The sequence below is a fragment of the Pleurodeles waltl genome, chromosome 6, assembly GCF_031143425.1.
Source record: "Pleurodeles waltl isolate 20211129_DDA chromosome 6, aPleWal1.hap1.20221129, whole genome shotgun sequence".
In the NCBI taxonomy this organism is placed as follows: domain Eukaryota; kingdom Metazoa; phylum Chordata; class Amphibia; order Caudata; family Salamandridae; genus Pleurodeles; species Pleurodeles waltl.
In genome coordinates, this window is record NC_090445.1 from 1,647,302,439 (window position 1) to 1,647,327,608 (window position 25,170).

The 25,170-nt window shown below is 43.8% G+C and overlaps 1 protein-coding gene across 2 annotated transcripts in view; it reads right to left on the reverse strand.

The window, feature by feature from the left end:
* Positions 1–25,170, reverse strand: part of VAV2 (vav guanine nucleotide exchange factor 2) — a 708,430-nt gene that overhangs the window by 165,956 nt on the left and 517,304 nt on the right. For both annotated transcript variants that reach the window (XM_069241562.1, XM_069241561.1), the window contains exons 6-7: positions 5,279–5,377; positions 1,761–1,829 (exon numbers count right to left, since the gene is read on the reverse strand). In XM_069241562.1, the coding sequence (XP_069097663.1) occupies positions 1,761–1,829; positions 5,279–5,377 (168 nt within the window). The remainder of the gene's footprint in view (positions 1–1,760; positions 1,830–5,278; positions 5,378–25,170) is intronic.

The window sequence follows — 25,170 nt, forward strand, 5'->3', positions numbered from 1 at the left end:
TATGCTCAATGTTCGGGATATCCACGAAGGAAATTGACATCCAGTCATTCAAGAGAAACCATATCTGTTTAGTGTGAGGTTTTGCTGAAAATCCGACCTGGAAATAACCCTCCTTGAGTTACGATGGGGACTGGTGTCCAGGTTTTCACTGGTACTTTTATTAAATGTAGATTTCTTGGTCTTGAATTGCTGGAGGCATTTGAATGAAATACTGGCACATTTAAATAAAAAGCCTGATTCTGGAGTATTATTGTTGAGCGTTCTTTAAAGGGTCTGAAGATATTTGCTGTTAAACTTTAAGCCTTGCTATCTTACCAAACTGATATCACTTCTTGCAATGTACCTAGTTGCGGATCAGTTAATGACCATTCATCAGGTAAAATTGTAATTCTACAATTTGGGAGATTAACATCATGCTTACATTTTTATGTATGACACTGGATTGGGGTTCCATGGGAGGAGCCTCACTGAATAAGCAACTTTATGAACACACTGAGTGAATATATAATGTGAGGGGAAGACTGACAGTGTCAACCAGCTCTAGAATGTCATCCTAAGAGGTTTCTACCATAGGCCCCACTCGCTCCAGACACAAAAGCCCTATCTGGATAAAAATGGTCACCTAATTACCTCAACCCACACTTCACCCATTGAGAAGTTGGAAGGAAAGGAGAACCATAGCTAAGAAAAGTAACATGATGTACACTAACATCAAAGAAGCACCCATCTGTAATGATGTGCAGTGGAACAGTCTCTGACAGGGCACGGAATGGCATGGAACAAGTCCAGCGATGGATAGGAGTGGGCATTATGGAAGGTTGTAGGGTGGTGATCTGTAAAGAATTCAAATGGAGGATGCATGAGATGGATTATTGTGCCAGGGTGAAAAACAGTAATTCTTGAATAGTGGATTATGGGGGATGCAGGTACAGAGGGGAATTGGACATTCTATATGAGATGGTGTTCACTGGTAGTGTACACTAGAAAGCAAAGTCAGGTAGTGGAGAGCAAGTCAGTGAAGGGGTAAATGTGTAAGGCTTACTCTGAGATAATCCACTAATGAGAGAATAAAGTTTTAAACACAGGAATGGCGGAGTAAGCAGAAGGCAAAGTGGATCCATTGAGGATGGAAATAGGAATGGTGTAAGTGGAACAGACCATTACAGACAAGGTGAGTAAATGCGTTGATCTTCTAATACAAATATAAAACCGAAAGAAGCACTGAGGAGAAGTGGTGTGGAGATAATTAGCAAGGCGAGAGAAAAGTAATCAGTGGAAAGCCCATTCCAGGCAAATAAGTGGCTGTTTATGCAGATAAAAGTCACCTGCAAGCGCAGAACAGGAAATATGAACAGGGTGCTGCTGGTCAGGTAACTGCATTCAGTGCAGTGTAACCATCAATTTCAGAAGGAATTAATTGTATGTTTCTAATGTAAAAACCCATTGCTATTAAAAAAAATCTAATTTGTGCAGTTGAACACTCTACTGTAGGGAGCAGAGAGTACATCACACAGTATCAGGATACAATTTGTACAGATCAACAAGCTAAGAGTAGAGATCTGCTCTCTCTCTTTGTGACACTAAGCACACTCCTGATTGTACAGAATACAGGTCACAGACACATCTTCAATCGGAGCAGGAATGAAAACAGCTTTGTCCGTCAGTGCCTCGTTTGCATTGTCAAATAGCAGACACACGACACATCACTCCCAAGCATGGCCACCTCGAAGCCTACAAAGAATGAAATTCAGTCGTCTTACCTCCAAGTTGATGAAAATATCCAGCATTTCTTGTGGGGTGAGGATTAGCTTCAGAGGAAACATGTAGTTCTGAAAGAACAACGCAGAACAGTTGTTATGGTCATGGAGCCTGCGAACGTGTGTACGAAAAAACACAACTTCTCCTGACTCGCTGGTTGTACCTTTACTGAGTAGAATGTGCTGGGTGGTGCCTGCGATAATTAAACCTGCGGTGTTGTGTTTGAGCCGGTTGATTAGGATGACCTGTGGTTGTACCTGTTGACAAGGATGACCTGTGACTGTGCCTGTTGATTAGGGTGACCTGTGGTTGTGCCTGTTGATTAGGATGACCTGTGACTGTGCCTGTTGATTGGGGTGACCTGTGGTTGTACCTGTTAATTAGGATGACCTGTGATGTTGATTAGGATGACCTGCGGCTGTACCTGTTGATTAGGATGACCTGTGGTTGTACCAGTTGATTGGGGTGACCTGTGGTTGTACCTGTTAATTAGGATGACCTGTGACTGTTGATTAGGATGACCTGCGGCTGTACCTGTTGATTAGAATGTGCTGTGGTCGTTTCTCCATTGATATGGACGTACTATTGTTGAGCCTCAGATTGCTAAAACGTGCCAGGTATTTGCCAATGAACTTGCTGGTTTTTCTTCTCAATCCCTGTACTCTGAAGAGCGTATAAAAACCTGCATCTAAACATTAATCCTGAGGGGTTAACAATCATCTTCCAAGGTAAGCAAAGGGATAAAGGTGGCTAAATGTTGGTGGATGCATTTACAGTGGGGATGGGCCTATGCTTTACTATCTGACAAAATAGATCAAGCGACACAAATTCTATCCCTCACTGTTTATATGTTGACATACTTTTAGTTACCGGTGCTGTAGGCATACTTGTGGTGTTTTAATATCGCAGTCCATACCGCAATGATTGAAAATGGGACAGCCGGACACCCTGTTCTGGTCACTTGTACATGCATCATCAGCTTTGTGGCAGGAGGGTTGGCTGGCGGTGGTTAGTTTTCAGTGCTTTGCATTTTGGCTTGGAGAATTCCTGGCAAACCTTATGCGGACGAGGAAAGGATTGGGCAATGTTGGACAGTGTGCACCAAGTGCAACTGGTACTGGCTAATTGTCCTAGGGGTTGAAGACATGAAGACCCTCACTTCTCTAAGTTTTTGGAACTAGGGGACAAGCCCACAGCATTCTCCTCCAATATTACTCTTCGTCGAGTGATAAATTAAACAATTCCAACAACAGGGTTGTGGGGTTTGTAGGGTGAAGCCAAAGTACTCTTTCACTGCTACAACTTTACCACCCAATGGATCTGCATGTGGTCAAAGGTCACCTGTGTGGAATTGGGTCATTTAAGCCGTTATTCGCCCTATACCTCAGTGGCTAGGATACTGAGGGAGTGAAAAGGAGTCTCGAAGGCTTGACTTCCGGAAACTTTTGATATATTAACTTACGGCTTCCAACCACCGAGGGTGGCTACCTAAGATGGCTGAAGAAAGTTTTATCTCTAGGGTCAGACAGTCCAAGTGATGGTACCTAAATCCCAAAGTTTTTACCTCTGGTCAGAGATGGCCATAGGTACAGTGAACACTTCACCTACTGAAGTGGAGAGCAGAGCACCTTAGTGCACTGGCGAATGATTGAAGGCCTCAACTGCACAGCTAGCAGTTCCAAGTGTGCAGGATTTGCAAATACTAAACCTCAAATACAAATGACAGTACTCTGCAGAGTTTAAATCAGATCTCAAGCAAGATGGCTGCAACTATATTTATAATTCATGCACCCAAAATTGTTAACTTCTTGTAAAATGAGCTCCCTTGAAAATTACTGTACATTTTTAACTACCACATAACAGACAAATTGACTTTAATGTTAAAGAGATGTGATTTACGGTTTCAATTACATCAGAGACCAACTATGATAAAAAAAAACAACAAACCATCACCAAAAACCGATCTACTTCCAGTGTATGAGCATGGTCGGGTGTGACCTTTTGCTTTAGGTGGGGGGAAATATACGTAAATACTTTTGAACGATAAACTCAAATTGTAATGGACTTTATTGCCATGACGTGCGTAAATGGGACCTGTACTGTCCAAGACAACTGTAATGAAAGGAGGGGGTTCTAGTGCTGCCTTTGCAACCATGACCCCTCATTTCTTTACAAAAAACAACAACACGTAAAAATCATGATGCTGTGGAAAGGTTATTTAGCAAAAATGCATACATATGGAGCACTGCTGTTACAGAGGGGGAGAAAGGAGCAAGACGCAGTGAAACCCTTCAGATGGATGGCACTGTCCTGTGGGTGAGGAGTGATACTTCAACAGGCCCAGTGTGGTGACAGCCAGTCATGTACCCTGTGATGCAGGAAAGTGACTGGATGCTGGGTCCTCACCGAGAGGAGGCTGGATCAAAGAGATGGGGCTGAGCTAGGGGTACCACCTGCCCCTCAGTGGTACTTCTATGCTCCTCTCTTCCTATAACATGTCTACGTGTGCACCTGCCACCTATCTCATTTCAACTAGGATATGACCTGAGCCCACGTGGGCAGCACAATGGATTTTCAAGCCGGCACCCACAGCGATTCCTGCATGCAATGCTTCATTTTACACTCTTAACACAAGCAAACATTACTGTAATAATTATATCCAGCTATTGACAGCTTCAAGACCCCCACTTCTTAAACCTAACAACTGACCACCATCAGGGTATGTCATTCAAAGGGTAAGGGGTGCAATCCTACATCCTTTTGCATGAGTGATCCGCGTAACATCAAAGTCATTAATATTTCATCTGCACTAATAATGTATCCTGATCGCTTGCACCAGGGGCTTTATTCTGTTCTAATTAAATCCAGTGCTAAGTAACCACAGTGTTCATGCTGCTGGGGGCACCTTTAGTTAATAACAGACCTATGGGCCCACCCTCGCGGGCGCTTTCATCACCTGCCTGTGGTGTGCATGAGTTGTGGGGTTGGAGGGGGCACAGGAGTTCCTTCTCCCTTAGGTAATCTCTTCTATTTATCAAGCGTGGTCGAGAAGCAACTTCACGAAGGAGAGGAAAAGCAAAAATAAAAGCAGAAGACAGCTTGGAGAGTGTTAGAAGAAGGAGATATACATCTGAAGAAAGAGCAAGAAGGGAGAAAAGTGTGAGAGGAGAAGCACCGAAAGCATAATGGTTGAAAGAAAATATTGTAAAAAGAAGATAAAAGGAAATAGTGCAGATGGAAGAAGGAGAAAGTATGAGTAATGAGAAAAGGCGCATTAATAATTTAAAAGGAATTCAGAGAAAACTAAGCAACAAGCAGGACTTAGAATAGCGAAAAAAGTAGTTGAGATTGAGAAGTAAAGAATATAATGGATGGGTTCAGCAAGAACAAAGACAGAAGGGGACAGACTGAAGGGAAAAAAGGTTGCCACTCTTCAGAGTAAGCACAGACAGGTGACAACAAAGTTTACAGACATGATAGCACAGGCACCTGCATAACTGACAGCTGCACAACATCTCACCTTTTGAATATCCTCAAGTGTTTTGTAGTATTTGGCCTCTGTTTCACGGATTTCAAGCAAACAGCAGTTCCTCTTGTCATCTTCAGTCATCCCCATTTTCTGCACCACAAAAAAGAATTTATTTTAGCATCCTGACATGTTCTAACATGATAGATTCCACTAAACCTTTCTAGTGCAATAATTTTAGGAATTTTGCATGAAAGGGACTTATGCTTTAATCCGAAAATAGGTAAAACCTGCAAAGGAAACAAAAAAGCATTGTCCTGCTGTGTTAATCACCAAAAGAAGGCATTCTAGAATTCTGCCTTACTAGATGATGTGTTTACATACAATACCCACCAGAAGGAGTGTTACCAAACACAAGCAACTTGTTTTACTGATGGGTAATTCTATCCATTCCTCACCTTTAGAATACATACTAAACCACTACCTCCCAAGGAAAAAGGTCTGTCAAATAGGCTCACACTAAAGTGCCATGCAGTGCTGAACGGGTTGAATGCCTTTCCGAAAAGACATGATAGTCAAATAAATGATGCTTTGTCAATGTGTGCACTGATGCCCATGTCTTTGCCTGGCAGATGTCAAGAACAGGCACTCTGCATGCCAACACAGTAGTAGCATCCGTGGCAGGATGAGCCTTAGCCCTTGTTGAGGCTGCATCTTGGACAATGCATAGCAGGTCATGAGACCCATATTTCACTCTTGCCTGAATCTGTTTCCTAGAGACAATGTTCTTGGAAAATTCAATGCACAGATCTTTCGAAACTACGAATTCTTGACATATGCAAAAAGATCCAACCAAGGTTCCCACCAGTGTTGGAAGATGCCCTGTGCCACCCTTAGCATGCAACTGCCATGTGTGTTCTGTCAGGCGTGCTGGCTGAGTTTGCCTTGCCTGGCGTTTAAAGATCCCACTAGTAGCACAATGTCCTGACATGCTAGCCAACTCCAGAGGAATAGTGCCTCTTGGCACAAAACCCCACACTATCCTTCTTGTGGCAATACCACATGATGCTGGTGTTGCTGGTGAGAACCTGCTCCGGCATTCCTTTGATGGATGTAGGAACGCCTTCAACGCTAGGTAGAAGATCTGCAACTCCAGCAGATTTATGTGGAGTCGGGTGTACACCGGAGACCAGAGTGCTCTAATGTCCACCTCTCCCAGATGACCGCCCTAGTGAAGTGGGGAACAATGAAGGGTCGGCTCCTGGCCAGGTAACAGTCAAGCAGTCACTACTGCAGATATCCTGTAGACTCCTCCAAAACCTTGATGAAATTCAACAGTCTCCTTGGCTTTGGGCCCACTGAGGCTTCAGATTTCACTGCATGGCCTGCATATGCCACCTGGAGAAGTGGGCAAGCAGGATGCATGAGGTGAGCAGGCTACAAGGCATCAGGACAGCCATCGCTGAGAACTAGCAGCCAGTTGAAACATCAGGATCATTGTATGAATGTCCTAGACTTACTGTGATGAGGAAAAGCCCTAAACAGTGCAATTTCCAAAACAGCTCAAATAAAAGACTCTGCAAAAAGTCAGTTGTGTCTTTGGGTCACTGACTGAGAACCCAAACAATTTCAGGAGGTTTGCCATTAACAGCCTGTCATCGAGGTAGGGGAAAACTCATATTCAAACCTGCAAAGATGGGCAGTGAGCACTGACCCAAGGAGTGCTGGTAAGCACAAAGGGAAGCACATCAAACTGATAATTCTCATGGCTGACCTTGAACCACAGGTGTCTGTAGGACTGCAGGGTGGGCACATGAAATTATGCATCCACAGGAAGGCATTCAGAGGGTGAAGATCGAAAATAGGACATCCTTCCTCAGCAAGTAGAAATAGTACGCATGCCTATTTCTGAGTCCAGAGCCCTCTTTTTGGCTCTGACTGGCCAGTACAGCTTGCATCTCTTGCAGCAAGACAGACGGGTGCTACTCTGAAAGCTGCTACAAGGTGGGCAGAATATGCAGTGGGCTGCCAAAGAACAGGAGGCCATACCCCTATTGAACAATCTGAAGGAGCAATCAGTTAGATGTGATACATTTTCACCCCTAAAGAAAATGTTTGATTCAGCCTCCCACAGGGTGGTCTTTTGACGCTAACTGTCAGCAAAAGTGTCTTGGAGGCTGATGTCACAGTGGTAGGAGAATGGGAAGGTGGCTGTCCCTAGCAACTTGTAGGTTGTCTGCCTGATCCCCATACCTGACCACAAAAGACCTGAGAAGACTGCAACGAGGGGAAGGGGGCCTGGCATTGTCTGTGTGCTAAACCTCTGAAGTAGCTAAAGGGCTGAAGCTGATGAGAGAACTGTGTGGCAGGTGTTGAAAGGGCCAAAGAGCATATCATGGTTTGGCTTTCCTTGAAGTGCCCTAAGCTGATTCAGCTTTTACACAAGTTAGATGCGATGCCTGAAAAGGCATGATTGCACATCACCAAGGGATGATTTCACATCACCAGAAAAGTCGGTGGATCCTATATATGAGTGTCGACGGACCACCGCCCTAGTGCAGACTGCTCTCCCGAAAAGGTAGCGTCCAAGCCAGCAAGAATTACATATTCGGCTGCATATTAAGTAGTTTGAGCCAGGGAGAACCTAAACTCTTCCAGAACCACTAGTAAGAGCTTGTGAACCATCTCCCAACAGGCAACTTGTACTGACCAACTTTGGAGCTAGTCTGGTAAAAAAACACATTTATTTCCCGAGTGCCTCAATTCACTTTGACTTCCTGACTGAGGAAGTCGTACGAAGTGAAATGGGAAGGGAAGGGATTTATCTTGTAGGTGGAAGCCTGAACTACCAGACTCTCGGGTGTAAGGTGTTGAGTCAAAAATTGATTGTTGCTTAGTGCCAATCTGTGGCATCTGGCAACCTGCCTATTGACCATTACATAAGAACAAGAGTCACACCAGGTGCCCATCAATCTATCAGTTATGGATTTATTGAATTACAATTAGGACTCAGAGAAGGCATGCCCAGGCTGTACAACTTCAGTAAGAGCATTATTTTGACCACCACAGAAGAAGTTGTAGGTCCAGAACCCCAACAACACGTCTAATTACCACAGCAAAGGAAGTACATCTAATTACCACAGCAAAGGAAGTACGTCTAATTACTACAGCAAAGTAAGCACTTTATTCTGTTGGTGGACCATGAGGGGCACCAACCCAGTATCAGGGAAGCATCAAGACCACAGGCCTCCTGTAAATCCATATACAAATTGTTGTTTTCATAACATGGGGGAAAATCACCCCCATCATCTTGGTTGTCTCCTTCTAATGGTGGCAATCTCTGATCAGAGTCAGAATCAAAACGCTAGTGAAGGAACCGATGGCAGCTTTGTGGTAGAGGTGTAGCTTTGTCTGAATCAGACAGAACAGGGCCAAATGTGACCTCGGTGGGAGCCAAGACAAATATGGCTCAGAGTTGGACATTAGCAAATTTACCCGCTTACTCACTGGCAGAGTCCAGATTGGTGTTGATATAGAAGCAACTGGCACAGGTTTTGGAAGTTTGCATCAGAGTTGTGCAGAACCAGAGATGTGTTTGAGAGGCATAGATGGTGCTGAATACTGATCCGATGGCCGCAACCTAGCTAACGACTCATGCGGATCCTAGGGGCTCAAAAGCTTAGAAAACAAAACTGGAAGATTGCCAAAAATGTGCAACAAGGGCACCCTAAAAGCCTCCAATTGGTTCAGCATTGTTGATGACCCGGGCAACTTGGGTGCATTGGAATCAACTGTGGAATCTGCTCCTCAATCGGAGACAGAGAGCAAGACCGAGTGGCACTTTTTGCCTTTTGACTTCGGATTATATAAAGTGGTTAGATAAGGACAGGTCCCTCTTCATCTTCTTGTGTTTCTGTTTCTGTCTGGGCTTCAACTTAACAAACAACCTCGACTACAAAGATGACCTGTCACGGAAACTACCTGGAGAGCAGCAACTGGTCTGCACCCTCAACTTCGCTTCAGTCTCCGATTGCCTTTGGGCTCATAAGGGAGCATCCTTCATATGACTTAGAGCCATGTCCAAAGTGTACACACTGAAGGCACAGCTCATGCGGGTCTGTCACCAACATTTGTTTCTGACACTTGCCACATGGTTTGAGCCATGTAGTTTAAAATGGTGACATTGTTCACTTGCACACTAGATTTCAATATTTTGAAGAAAAATATTGTCAATCTGACGAAAAAACCAATGTGTGTATGAGGGAGTGGAAAGAAAAAATCATTTGAGCACGCAGGAGTGGTGCTTATATGTGGTTCTGCTCTATCAATTCTGGGGTGGAACAAAGTCAATGGGAAGCTTCACAGCACCACCCACCAGTGCACAGGAGTCATGCTGTGAAAGCCTCTGGATCCAGTTTGGCACCTGGTGATAGTCTATAGGTGAGGAATCTGAGTGGAAAGCACTCCACTGCCTTTTGGCTTTGTTCATGGTATAGAATAATCACATACATACATACATGACTCAGTGGACCTGGGGCACAACTTTTGGCTTCACTTGCACAAATCATTATTTTCAGTCAAATTAGTTAGATGTAATTGAAACAAGACTGTGCTCCATGGATGTGGTGATTTCGTAAATGAGAGCCTATAGGTCGAAACAAGGCATTCTGGTGAGTTGGAGTCATCTAGCAGCTAAAATGAGACAGTCACTACACCAATGGACTCCTCCCAAATTCGAGAAGATGCCAAGATTGCTAGGCCTGCTTTTGTGCTTCCTGCATCAATTCCTTATTATCCTTATTTTCTTTCAACTACCTGCTTCAAAGCATCCCTCAGTGTCACCCAACAAGAGGCATGGCTCCTCAAACACCTCTTGTGGGTCACGTGTCAGATTCATAAGCATAATTCTTTTTCTGTCCCATCGGTCACAGTTACCTGTGACATCATCAGGGAAGACACAAACATTGGTCCCATGTCATCAACAAGGAGAACAAAGACACATCACAGCCACTGGTTTCCTTGTGCAGGGAGCAGTACACCTCAGTGCTAGTTGCATATGGTGCTGGTTCTAGGAGCACATCCTTGGTCACAGAAAACTTGTGTTGTGAAATATCTTTCAGCTGATGGGGAACTACTTCACTTCCAGTGCGTACCACCCTAAACACGAGCCCCTCTGACACCCCCAAAAAAGACAGTTTCTATTTTATAATTTTAGCACATCCTATTATCTTAGCAAACATTGACTGCCCATGCGGATTGTGACTTTTACAAAATAGGGTAAGGTTTTCTTAACGTTTTGTCCACTTCTACGCAACTAAGTAAAACTTAGCTGTGTAGAAATGTTGTATGCACATGAAAATGAAAGAATCAAATTCGTAGACTTACTATACGAGGATCTCTGTTCCAGAATGATGAAAGCCTATGATTGTTTCCCTAAGACCATCACAGAACTCGTTTGACCTCTGCACAATATGCTATCAAAAACCTGAAAGCCCTCGGTTGACAGCACATGGGTCTTAATACCTTCTGCACTGACATAGAGGCTGCAAGGGTACACATATTTTTTCAAGTGTTGGTTGGCTTTTTTAACTGTTAAATCATTACACCAAGTGAAATCTGTTTTTGTCACAAGAGGTTAGCTTTGGTAAGTCAAGATGTAGGTTAGATATATCTTAATATGCTACACCAGTGCTTAATCTGTAAAAATATAAGTGTCAGGGTCCAAGGTATCGCTTGGGAGGCCACTGGAACTTGAACCAACAACTGCTCCTGTATGTGCTACTATTATTATTGCTTAGTGTTTATTCATTTGCTAAATTAATGTGTTATGCTGAAAATAGGCAGACAGCACCACCATGTGGTGGACTGTCATGAAAAAAGATTAGTTTTAAAAACTAAATGCCGGTGCCGAACACTGGCCAAACACAGGCACAAATTAAGCCATGTATAAAACAAAAGATCTTTAAAAAGGTGTACTTTCTTTCGCATCACTAGTTTATTACTGTGAATCTATTGAAAGGTGCAGGATGGAAACATGAAAAGTTACATAGAACTTACAATCTCAGGCCGCAACAAGTAGTTCTGCCGCTCAGGCTACAAACATTTAAAAGGTTCAAACTGCAGAGTTATCACTCAGGTTCCACACGTCTCAGAGGTTCAGACTGCATATATATTGCTTTATTACATCCATCTTATCACTCAGTTATCAGACAGTAATAACAACACATAAGCAATGTTACCAATATAAATGATTAATGTTTTAGGCTGAGTAATAACAAATCATAACAGCTAGTACTTAATCACATCAGCAAAAAGTGTGCTGCAGTATGCATGAATTGTCACTCAAATATAGACTTTACATTTAGCCTGGAAAAACAATTTTGTCCCATACTCATCAGTTTGTCATTTTCTGACAATGCACATTTTGCCCTAAGAGACTCTGTTAATCTTAGCGAAATAAACTAGTTTTCCACCAAGTTTGATGTTATTTTAAAGGGCATGCATTTTGCTTCCTCATCTAAACTTTGAATTTTAGGGAAAATAATACAATTATCGAAAAACTTGAGATCTGTAAAAAACAATATTTTTTCCCTAAATCAGATTTTGTGCTTAGCTTTTGGGCCCAAATATCAGCTTGTCATTTCCATCATGTGTTCACACGTAATATACCCCTAAAACAACATTCCGCCACACATTCCCATATATCACTATCACATGCTAGGAATGCGCACCTCATTCGAGGATGTTGTTCAGATGCAAAAGGCACTGTAGGCCAGGTCAACCCCATTATTATCCTAGTAATAGCCACTACCATGAGTGAAGAAAGGTCCTTTATAGCAAGGATACCATTATGCCATGTACAACCAAACTTGTGTAAGAAAAAAACATCACTGTGCCTAGAATGGCCACTGTAATTCCAAGGATGAACACAACATGCTGTTGCCTCCATAATGGCAGATACAATTGCAACAGGGCCACCAGTAACCCATATTAGAACCAACAAGACTGCTTGTATGCATTGATGGAAATCATAAGGTGAAGGATGCCCACAATGTGCAAAGGATGGGCACAGCATGTTAGCCCAGGATGGCCATTATTATGGCAGTGACCACAAACATGATAAGGATGGCCATTGTATCAACCAATAATGGCCATCATAAACCCAAGAAAGACCACAGTACCAGGGATGACCAACCTATGCCAAGCTCACCTTTACATCAGTGTTGGCCATACTTATGCTTTGGATAATAAACAGTATGCCTGGATGGCCATCATTATGACAGAAACGACTACCAAAAAGCTAAGCAGAGGGTCACTCACGCGATTCTCAGTCAATAACACTTTGTTTTACAGTGACCGCTGTAATATTATTGTGGCTTTTTACTGCTGTTCATAAAAGTCATGCCTATGACCACACCCAATGGTACTTATTAGATCAAATGTAGAAGGTCAATAGGGTGAGTGAGGCCTAAGGACTTTGACGTAGTCTCTTGGCTTCTGAAAGTCTGTATTCGCTGTGGTTGGAATGCAGTAAAATGCTGGGTAAAAGGGAGATCATGAGCCTGGTGGAAGGATGACGTTTGGAGTTCTGCGAAGGGTGACAGTCATTTAGAGCTGGTGAAGGAGAAGCCTTTTGCTAAATACGGGGTCCTTAAAAACCTGCCTACTGTTTAAAGTTCGCATCTTATGTTCTACACTAGACTGTCAAGGATCATTCTTATGAAGATCTCCACCAACAGCATCATTAACCTTCATGTTACAAACACATTTATGCTGAAGACACATTAATCTATGGAAGAAGAAAATATTGCTCCCTCCTGAGTCTCAAATTGATAAAAAAACATTTTGCGGAGTTTTGTGTACAGCATCAGTTGCAATAAATAAATCAACTCATTAAACAACACAATCAATAACATCAGGAAAAGGCCTACAGCGAGACTGAGCCAGCCGATCTACTTCCATATGTGGCATAAAGATCTACAATAAATATCCATGGTTGTCTGAATGGTAACAAACATACAGCACAGTGTTCCGTGCCATTTCCACTGGAGAAAATAAGTGTGACAAAATGTAGCAACCGTATCTACAAGCTGAAATATAGAGAAGTACAAATGAAGCAAATAATTATAATCCAAAAAATAGTTTCCAATTTATACTTCCATTCATTATGCTGGAGGTATAGTATTTCTATGTTTCGACCACCTCGTCAAAATTCTAACTGTCTTCCTCAAGGCAAAGGGAGTTCCAAAACACAATCTAGGTCAGAAAGGTTAAAGAGACTACAATCATACACATCCAAGAGACAAGCGGAGCAGGCAAAGGAATTCTGCAGTAAAAAAAAATGGTCCAGAAAAATCAGAACAAAACAAGGGTCATGGACCACTGACAAAAGGGCAGTGATCAGTACAGGTACCTGTCTACAAAGTAGGTAATCCTAAACCCACTGGGAGACATTATTGACTTGTACAGAGTACACAGCAGCGTGACCTGCCAAGCTGAGCTTCCATACAGAAAAAAGGACAAAGGTAGGGCGAAGCCAGAAACATTTTTTCTTTATAATGTAAAAGATTAGAGATGATACAGGGCATGAAATTACGCTCAAATAGAACCAGAATCAGCTCGGTGCCGGGCTGTAAGGATGCCAGGTGAGTATGTTGCTCTACACCCAGGCAATCTTGGAAGAGTCCTGTATTTCCTATTTTGGAAAGGACACTAATGGGCAAGTTACTTACCTTCGGTAATGCCTTATCTGTTAGTGACAGACTAGCTGCAGATTCCTTATTTTAGAATTCTCCCCAGGCGTTAGACTGGATCTGGAAACTTTTCCTCAGCAGTATCTCTGCGAGTTGGTAGAGAGCATCAAACGACTCTGCAGCAATGTCGTCTACAGACATTATGTCAGCGGAGTCCATGTAGACTCTCCCCCCACGCACTGACGTCAGTTTCTTCTGTGACTACAATCCGCACAACCACACGGAGCCAAATAGAAACTGGTAGAGGAATAGTGTATATGCCAACTAGAATAAAAATCGTGATGTTCTACGCACAATAATGAAAAGACAGCAGAGACTACCCAAAGCGAGACTGAAAAGAACACTGTTCGCAAGCAGGGAGGATGGGTGGGTCGATAAAGAATCTGCAGGTAGTCTGTGTCTCTATCAGATAAGGCGTTACCAAAGGTAAGTAACTTGTCCATCTGATAAAGACAACTAGCCACAGATTCCTTATATAAGAATCAGATACCAAAACAATATCAACCCAGGAGGAGGGTTGAGAACGGATCTTACCAGTCTTGCAATGAATGAATCAATCAATCAATCAGCTTTTGTGGAGTGCAACTACTCACCTGTGAGGGTCTCAAGGCACTTGGCGGGGGGCAATAGGATGGACAGAGCCTCACCTGAAGAGCCACGTCTTGAGGTTCTTCCTGAAGATGGTGAGTGATAGTCTTTGTCTGAAGTGCATGGGTAGGTTGTTCCAGCTCTTTGCTGCAAGGTAGGTGAAGGACCTTCCTCCCGCAGTGGCTTTCCATATGCTTGGCCAGTGCCTGCTGGGAAGAGCGGAGGGCTCTGGCGGGGTTGTGGAAGGAGATGCTGTATTTTAGGTAGGCCGGTCTGATGTTGTGAATGGCTTTGTAGATGTGGGGGAGTAGCTTGAAGATGAATCGTTTCTCCACCGGGAGCCAGTGGAGGGTCCTCCGGTGCTGGGAAATATTTTCCTGGCAGGGAGCGTTCAGGATGAGTCTGGCGGCGGCGTTTTGGATGAGTTGCAGCTTTCTGATGTTTTTTTTGTTGTGGTGCCGGTGTACAGTACGTTGCCACAGTCGAGCTTGCTTGTGACTAAGGTGTGGGTGACTGTCCTGAGGCAGTCTACTGGGATCCATTTGAAAATCTATCGGAGTTGGCAGAGGGTGTGCCAGCAGCAGGAGGTGGCCAGGTTTACCTGTCTGGTCATTGATAGGGAGGAGTCAAGGATGATTCCTAGGTTGCAGGCGTGGTCAGTCAGAGAAGGCGGAGCACTGAGAGATGTGGGCCACCAGGAGTCGTCCCAGGCTGAGGTGGAGTCTCCGAAGATGATGATGATGAGCTCGGTCTTATCAGAGTCGAGCTTGAGGCAGCTCTCTCTCATCAAGGCGGCAATGGCTTCCATTCCTGTGTGGAAGTTCCTCTTAGCCTCGTCCAGGTTTTCAGTGAGGGATATGAGTTGGGTGTCATCGGCGTATGACACAATGTTCATTCCGTGACCTCTGACAATGGCTGCGAGGGGAGCCATGTATATGATGTAGGGAAGATCCCTGGGTAACTCCGCAGCTGACTTCTGTAGGTTTGGATGTGTAGGATGGGAGCCTGACTCTCTGTGTTCTTCCGGAGATGAAGGAGTGGATCCATTGCAGCGCTTTTCCATGGATTCCTGCGTCGTGGAGTCTGGTGCATGAGGTGCTGTGGGAGACCATGTTGAAGGCTGCTGAGAGGTCGAGGAGTATGAGTGCTGCAGGCTAGCCGCGGTCTAGGAGTGCGAACAACCTGGCAACGAAGAAGGAATACGCCAGGCATGAGACAGACACAGTGAGAAGATCATATAAGTAACCCACACTGAATGGATGACTGACATATCAACAGGGGCTATGATAAGTCATGACTGGAACGTAACCACCCTGAAGGGAAAGTGGTTGTGACCACGACAAGTGAGGCAGGCAGAGCTGCCAATAAATATTAGAATGAAAAAGGGTAAGAATCTCCAATGGACTGTGAGAGATAGGCATGTAACACTCAACATGAGACAATGTGTAGACAGGCTGGAAAGAAGTCACAGGTAACAAAACTGGTTCCAGAAGGATTAGAGTAAACGTGCTAGGGACAGCTATATCACTGCCCAAAACAGAGCAAACGTGAAAAGGAACACTCAACGCGAAAACAGAAGGACACAATGTACTGAAGTAAATAACAGAACACCATAAGGTGTACAAATACAAACAGCAATGGGTGACCCAGAAGAACTAGGAGAGACAAACTCTAGAAACCAACGGGATGATAGACTTGGAAGGACAAATGACGTCCAGCTAAAAATGTGCAAGAGCACATGTCTATCATACACAAAACAGAACACTATAGAATGGTTGGTAATAGAACCCTGTTGGCGGAAATGGTATGGCCTAAGGTAAAAGAACCTAATGTCACTGTGTGCTCACAATACAATGAAATAACTTGAAAGAAACTGAAGAGGAGGAAGAAACACCTTTCAATGAAAACAGCAATAAAGAGGAAACAAAGGTGGCCAGTAAGGGTAAGAGAAGGCGGAATTAACTATCCACACAAAAAGGCCGACAGAATTGTGCAGCACAGAGGAACAGAACGCAAGAAAACAAGCAAAGCAATCCATGGGAAAAAACCACTGAAGAGGAAGTGAAACCACTGTGGAAAACCTGAAGTTAAAACCAGGGCAGAAGAAGCAAAGACGTGAGGGCACTGAAAATTCTTAGGTTGAGAACAACATGATGCTGAAGACCAGCAGACTACGCCAGTGGTTCCCAACCTGTGGTCCGGGGACCCCGGGGGGTCCGCGAAGCCACCTCAGGGGGTTCGGGGCTGCTTAAATAATTAAATAATATTCACAGAGTAGGTCCCCGGCTTTCAGTAATGACTCAGTGGGGGGGTCCCCAGATTCCAATAAAGAGTCTGTGGGGGTCCCCAAGTTCCAGTAATGATAAAGTGGGGGTCCACAGAAGTCAAAAGGTTGAGAACCACTGGACTAGGCAATGTCTGGAAAAGAGCAGAGTAATCAACCTTAGAAACCCGTAGGGTTAGAAAGGATTACACCTAGTGGACAGAGAAAAAAAGAGACCCACCCCCAGAGCTACATTAATTTGTAATGCCCGGGGAGAAAACGTAGGAAAAATTACCTGTAGATGTGAACAGTTAAGAAAGAAATACAGACCATGTGACACCCAAGAAAACTATTAGACATGAAAGGAATACCGGCAACGTTTTTATATATATATATATATATATATACACACACACACACACACACATACATATTCACACACACACACACACATACAGTGTATGGTGGCATACATCATAAAGCAAACATAGCGGTCAAGAATCCAGCCAACAATGACATAAAAATAAGTATGTAAGACGGCGGCATAGGTAAAAAAAAAAAAAAAAAGAGATAAAAGTTGGGCTGCTTGAAGAGACACACCTGGAACAGAACCTTCAATATCCTGTTTGAAGGATAGTGACAATGAGAATCCCAAGCAATGACATGGGTTATACAGCAAAGGAATATATCAGCACAGGTTAAGCAAGTGAGTTCATTAAATATTTTCCTTTTCTCACTTTTTATTATAAAATTCACGAGATATGTGACACACAGTCTCCCACCAAGACAGGAGGAAGGTTAAATTAGAATCTCCAAAGGCACCTAATGCGGTCCTGCAGGTGGATAAAGACAAAAAGAACGTAGACAATATCAATATAAATCCCATGGAAAACATCGGAGAAAAGACCTCCCGTTGAAGAAGGATGGTAATCAAGCCTAAAATAATTTAGGAAATAAATTGCTCCTGTAGGAGTACAATAAAGGATCCCAACTGGGACCAAGAAGGAGGAAAATCAAAGAGCGTTTTACGAAAATGCTCGAAAGAGCCATGGATTGACCAATCTCCACAAAACAGAGATTACAGGCTATCCGCCTAAAGGTAAAATGAAGGAAAGGCAGACTTGGTCTGAAAGCACAACAGAAAGTGACCCACTAGATGTGGTAAGAAAAGAGCCAGAAATATGGAGTCGCCCCACACCTGTGGAAAGGTCAAATGATAAGAAGGGTTTATGAAGATGCCTCAGAATTAGAGTTGCTGCTGTACACGGCCATATAACCATAGAATGTAAACTATGCACAGCACCACAATTTCAAGTGGAAAAAATCCACAATACAAGGTGGATAATTTGTAAGAACAATGCTGCTGCAAAAAGCAGAAGTACACTCTGGATTCAAACCGAAATCCAGAGGATTAATTACTTCAACTGTAAGAACAACGTAACAGTCAAAAGGTGTGCATGCATAGAAACGGACTCACAAGGATCACGAATAACTAAAACAGCAAACAACTGTGTAGGTGATTGGGCTGAAAGGAGGACGGAACATTAGGCCCCACTATGGGAATCTCGAAAGTGGTGCAAAGCAGAATCTGCCTGTGCACCAAAAAGAGATTTGCCATCAAATGGCATGTCAAGCAAAGAATCCCTTGCTGGAGCTGAAAAATTAGGTCTTTCCAAAGCCCTTTGATGTGTGGCTACCGATGCAGGTATCAGCTAACCAACGGAATCAGTGGTATCCATACCAGAGTGAATCGTGAGATGGGGCCGCCTGCTGACCATGCCGTATCAAGGGCAGAAGAGCAGTATGAGCCTCATCAAAGAGAGTTAATAACAAACGCTCCGCTCAATCCCACAGAACATGGGAGAAGCGAGCTAGCATACGAAGAGGTGTTAGTGGACCATAAGGCAGCACTAGAGGAGGCCAGCATCCTCCTGTCAGCAGACTCCAGCGTTCTGGCTTCTCGCTGTGGCAGGGCAGGAGGGATCTGTGCTACGTCATGAGTAGCAAAAGCAGTTTGTACCACAAAACTCTGAGTGGAATGGTGGCAGCAAAGGCATAATGGAGCTTCCTGTGCAGGCCGGTGTTTGTGGGAGACAGCACGCTCCACCAGTTGACCAGAAACAGGCTGGTTCCAAACACCCAAGAGGATCTCATAAAGAGCCTCACAATACAGAAGGATTGATTCAGTAGAAGACTGATCAGAATGTAAATCTACTAAAGGATCCGTTGATAGCTGCACAACAGGAAGCTGTAAGTGCAACACATCACCACCCATCTCAACATGTCTGCGGAAGCAGTACTTGTGGAACAGTGCCTCAGTTGCCAAACCAGGTGATGAGAGTAGGCTGGACGCCGGTGAGAAATGAAGGCCACTCGGATTGGCTAAGTCAAACACCCAATCCGATGAAGAAAATGGAATGGGGCCTGAAAAAGAAAGCAGAGGATGTGTAGGTATCTCTTAAAGAGGCTCAAGATGTTCAAACCATGTATCAATATTCAAATCTAACAGTGCCAATCCCAGAGTCATTGTCGACATCATTTGACGTAGAGAGAGGGGGAAGACTCCTCAGAAGCTGCGGCGTCCGACTACGGAGAAATCACAATGGGGGCATTGAGTGACATCGAGTCAGCCACAGGCACTGTGGATGGCGTCGGGATAACAGGATCAGGCGGTGGCTGCAAGAGGCCGTGCAACGGCACCAATCTGACTCCGGAGTCAAGAGGCTGAAGGGCACCGAGGACAAAGCGGCCAGCGGAGAACCCGCCATATCACTCGCCACCTCCTTAGGGCCCAAAGTTACTCCTGAGGGAGGGGAGGACTCAAAAATAGAATGCAGGCAGGAGAAGTAGTACCACATTTGAGCCAGAGTCGCTCCGGCGCCAGGATAGGGTGGAAGGGAAGATGACGACTCAAGCACAAACTCTAGTGGAGGAGAGGTGTATGGGGTGGTGACGTCAGAGGACGTGACTTCGCCTGTGAGCACTCACCTGGGGATACCGATGGACGACGGGACGTCACAGGAGCTGTATGCGAATGACTTTGAGAGCGCTCCCGGGACTACAAGGAAGAAGATGGACTTCGACGCCTCCTAGAAGATGACTGTTCCACCCGCGCCGCTAGGAGCTTCATCTAATGCTTCTGCAAGGACTTGGGTTTCAGCTGATGACAAGCGTTGCAACCGTCAGCGTCATGGTGAGTGCCCAGACACCACAAATACACTGAACGTGGGTCCGTGAACAACATTTGTCGAGCACAGGACCTACAGGGCTTAAACCCTGAAGGCATATACACTACAAAAAGTTGAATTTATAGAAAAATACCAATAAAAAATAGGGTGAAAGGCAAAAGGCCAGAGATACACTGTTACTCCAGATCCAAGCTGCTGCGCAGAAAAGAAGAAACTAAGGTCAGCGCGTCTGGGGAGGGATTATATGGACTCTGCTGACGTCATGTCCGGAGATGACATTGCTGTGGAGTAGCTCAATGCCCCCTACAGACACAGAGAGGTACTGCTGAGGAAATGTTTTCAGATCCAGTCTGACGCCTGGGGAGAATTCCAAGATAAGGAATCTGCGGCTAGTTGCCTCTATCAGATATACACGTACACTTTTCATCTGCTTCTGTTTGAGACTCTCCTGGCAAACTTTGTTGATTAGATGGACGGCAAAGGAAGAGGGAAAATTGGTGTGATGCAGAATTTCCACAACATCAAAAAAGTGCCAACTTTTGCACTTTTCATCTTCTTCCTTCAAACTTTAACGCAGGGATTTTACTCCTCAATTTGACGAGGTCCTGGGCTGGTAATGAAAGTCTAAATTGAGTGATCCAGCTTGATTTAGAGAAAAAGATGGAATAAACACACCCTTGGAAAAGACACACTATCATAAATTCTACAACAGGGATTCTAATTGTTATTACTCTGGCCATAGAGAACAGGGATTATTAGAGGCTACAGTTTCAAAAACCTTCTGTCCCCACAGAGCAGGGTTCATATGCATTTGTATGAATCAGAAGAAATCTTCCTCATCCACTGAGGTAGTCAATTCTCCTGTGCTCTTAGTTGGGCTGCTTTTGTACCAGCAGTGTGCAAGAAACCAAAAAGTCTAGCTCGTGCGATCCAGGGGAGGCCTATGAGTGCTGGACTTTAACTGAAACGGAGATTAAAGTTCTGACCAGCCTGGAAGCACAAAACTCCAGGTTGAAGAGGGCACATATAGATTTATCATGTTAGAGAGTTACGGAATTGGACGTTATTAAGTAGTCTACGAACAGGGGTGGGCAATAAATTCTGCTCTCCCTGTGGAGTTTGCAGAGTTTTGGCTGTATCGCAGAGTTCTGGCCAAATTCCGCTGACGACTACATGGCAGAGTTTTTTTAAGTTTTTTTAGTGCAGCTCACTAGTGCTAAGCTGCCAAGTGCGTGCGAGAACTGGCGCAACCATTCACTTTGAGAAAACTGCAGCTTGAGTAGAAAATCTACTTGAGTGGCAGTAAAATCAACCCGAGCAGCAGCACCCTCTGGAGCACTGCGCGATGCAGTTCGCACTGCTTTCTCGGCACAGAACAAGCCTGGAAGCACAAAACTCCAGGTTGAAGAGGGCACATGTAGATTTATCATGTTAGAGAGTTACGGAATTGGACGTTATTAAGTAGTCTACGAGCAGGGGTGGGCAATAAATTCTGCTCTCCCTGTGGAGTTTGCAGAGTTTTGGCTGTATCGCAGAGTTCTGGCCAAATTCCGCTGACCACTACATGGCAGAGTTTTTTTTAGTTTTTTTAGTGCAGCTCACTAGTTCTAAGCTGCCAAGTGCGTGCGAGAACTGGCGCAACCATTCACTTTGAGAAAGCTGCAGCTTGAGTAGAAAATCTACTTGAGTGGCAGTAAAATCAACCTGAGCAGCAGCACCCTCTGGAGCACTGCGCGATGCAGTTCGCACTGCTTTCTCGGCACAGAACAAGCTCCTAGCTCAGAGCAACATACTGATTTCTGACCGCTTGCGGATCTCTGCTGAATTTTGCGGAGTTTTTATGTAACTCTGCAGAATTCCATAGAGTGAAACTCCGTAAGTTCAACCCCCCTCATTTATGAATAAATGTTGTTATTAAGAGGTTTTCACCTTCTGGAGTTTCAGAATTCCATGCAGGTACTGAAAATACATTGCAACTTCTTTCAAGAGAAAAAGAAAAACTAAATTGACATTGTGACAGACATAACTGGTGTGTGGGTCCCATGACATGTTGCACACCCTCAGCCTGTCTGGTGGTTTCAGCAAACAGTGCTTAGCATGTTCCGTCTTGTAGGTCAATTTTAATAATGGAGGGGCAGAACTGTAGGCCCTGCAGGGAAAAGTATTATTAGCTAACAGGCCATGACTTGCTGACACTGTGACATATGACATGACGTCACTTGGAAGCACAGAATAATGAAGATGCCCATCACAATTGATGCTGCAACAATGTCTTCCCACATACCTCATAGACATGCATGTATCCCCCGTGTGTCATGGACCTGAATGCTGCTGCCCACTAACCAGGGGAAGGTACTGTAAATTGAGCTACAGAAGAGGCTCCTGGAATCCACATTCACTTACTCAAGCATTCTTCTAACCCCTTCATGTATGAAGATTTAACCACGAATGGTGGCTGCATTTATACAGCTCAGACAACAAATTAACGCATTTGTCAACACTCAACTGTTTAACGCATACTCCAGGCATGCAAAGAACAAAGCCATACACATCCATTCATCATTGTCTCACTTACCTGCATGTACCTAATCTGAGGCATGGAAAAATACAAGGAGCAACGTTAGCATGTTCACATGGAAGTCATGCACCATTTTGTTCAAGGCATGTACATAATAGCTTAGTGGTGTTTGTTCAAAGCACATACAAATTAACATAGTGGTGTTTGTTCAAGGAACATACAAAATAGCTTAGTGGTGTGTTCAGTAGAAGAAACAGAATATTATTACAAATGGTGACACACTGCAAAACTTTATGTTATAAATACTGCACATACAATATCAAATCATCAACTTGCCGTGACTGGAAGAGAAAACAAAGCAAGCAATAACACATTCTAGCTATACTTGAAGAACAGTTTAATTTAATGAGCGTGCAGACTGCGGAATCAATGGGAGGATAAAAAAGCAGACATTTATAGGGAAATCAATGGCATGAATGCATCACTTGTGGCTGCTGGAAACGAATGGCCTGCCTCATGCAGCCAATCAACCTTTCATGCGGAAGAGACAGTGATCCAGCCTTCTCGAAACTTGTATTCATTAATGTATACGTTTATTTGGCGCCAGGGAACCACCTGGGAAGCAGCTTCCGGTTACTTACACAAGATGGAGAAGCTGGGAGGCAGAAGATCCATGTATTAAGAAACCTGTACAATTTCAGTGGACTTTTATATTTGTGTGTGTGTGTGTGTGTATACAGCACTTAACACAGAAATGTACCTCGTTGTTTTTGCCAGGATTGGCAGTGGGTGGACCAAAATTAAAATTTTGGCAGTTTTAAAATAGCACAAAATTGTCCCAGGGGCATTGGAGCACTTTACATGAGCACCAGATTATATTACACCTTGTCAGGCAGTGGGAGATTACGTGATTTGCTCAGAATCTCAAGTGATGAGTGATGCCTAGACTCAAACCTGGTTCCCCAGTATCAAGGTCCAAAGCTCTTGCCATGAAGGCACATTTCCTCTCATATCAGAGAGAAAAAAGCTCACGTTACAACTCAGAAGGATAAACAGCTTGAATGGCCCTACTACACTATAACTGTAGCCAATTTGGCAACAAAGGTCACCATTAAATAATTGAAGCAGTAAAGGATTGAGAAACCGCACCAAATATGGCGCTGGACTAAAACACCGGACCTCATCGTGGGGTTTAGCCTGGTATATGATCTGTTGAAAGACACCTTGCATATCTAGACTGACTGAAAATATTGACCGGCTGCAAAAAATTTATCTACTCTGATGACTCTTGCTAGCCTTGAAAAAGCCCCAGGTAAACCTACTATAGGGTGCGAAACACGTGTAGGCTTTTGGTTCTTGGCTCTTGGACCTTCATTCATTGCTCAAACTTACATGATTTCTGTTTGAATGGACATTAATAAATAGCTTTGGACTCACCATCTCAACCCAACGTGTTTTTTCTATATTGCAAATCATCATAAAATGCTATTTGGAATCTTATATTTGAATACATTGTGGGTTTCTCAATCCTCCACAGGTTCAAGATTTTGATTTGGGGAAAATTGGTCCACACCCCATTTGATAACCCATAAACTGGAAAGGGCATCTTATTGGATGAGCGAGTTGGGCCATTAGAACCTTGTTTCTTGAATCACCATTAAATAATTATCTTGCTGAGTCATCTCACTGGCAGGGAAGACAATAGTGACCTGTATGACACCCTCACATGCTCTCTACTCATGTGCAGTCCCTAATCAAAGAAGGAAACCATAATAGTGTTGAATCCTGATCTCTACCCATCATGCTAAGGTGGTCCAGGAGGATCAGTGCCCAAACGCGGTTTCGGGGAGCCGACAAATATAGTGTGTTTAAAAGAAATGCTTGTTTTTTGCCACAAGTATTTGGCCTCCAATAGCACCGTCTATGGAATTCCAAGATTGAAGCCGCCAACCAGAAGAAAGGGGACATCAAAACTCAAACAGTTGCTGTTTACCTCACTTGTGTTTTTTGGTGCATTTTTTAAGATCAAAATGATTCCCCACATCCAAAGTGGACATAAGAACATATTTCACGTCATTCATTATAGTCGTAGGCAGAGAGCTTTATCTAATGCTAAACCGGGGCCACCCCCACTCCATCGCTATTCCCACAAGAGATGCCAAGTGCATCTCTGTCAGAAGACTTCAAATGTCCATCTGTTTTTATAATTGAGAAGTGGCAACTTTGCCAAGATCTGCAAGAAAAATGTGCTTTACTATAAATCCATAACAGGCAAGGAAGACAGGGTTCAATAATGATTACCGACTGAGGATGGTGGTCAATGGATCTGCCACACTCAGAATCTCATATAATCTCACTACGCAATGGGCAAACACAGGAGATAGCAACTACTGTATTTCAAGGACTTTTATAATCCGAACAGAGAGCAGCATTCATTTTTACTATAATCATTTTAATTTCATCGGGGTTTATTTATTGAATAGAAATTGCTTTTGGACAGCTCAACGAGGAACTATTCTGGCAGACATCTATCATAGTCTCATACTTAGGCTAACTGATGAGTAAGTTCTGTCCATATATTGTCACACTGCCAGAATACACAAACCCACAGCAGCTGTGTCCAAAGAGTGGGAGAA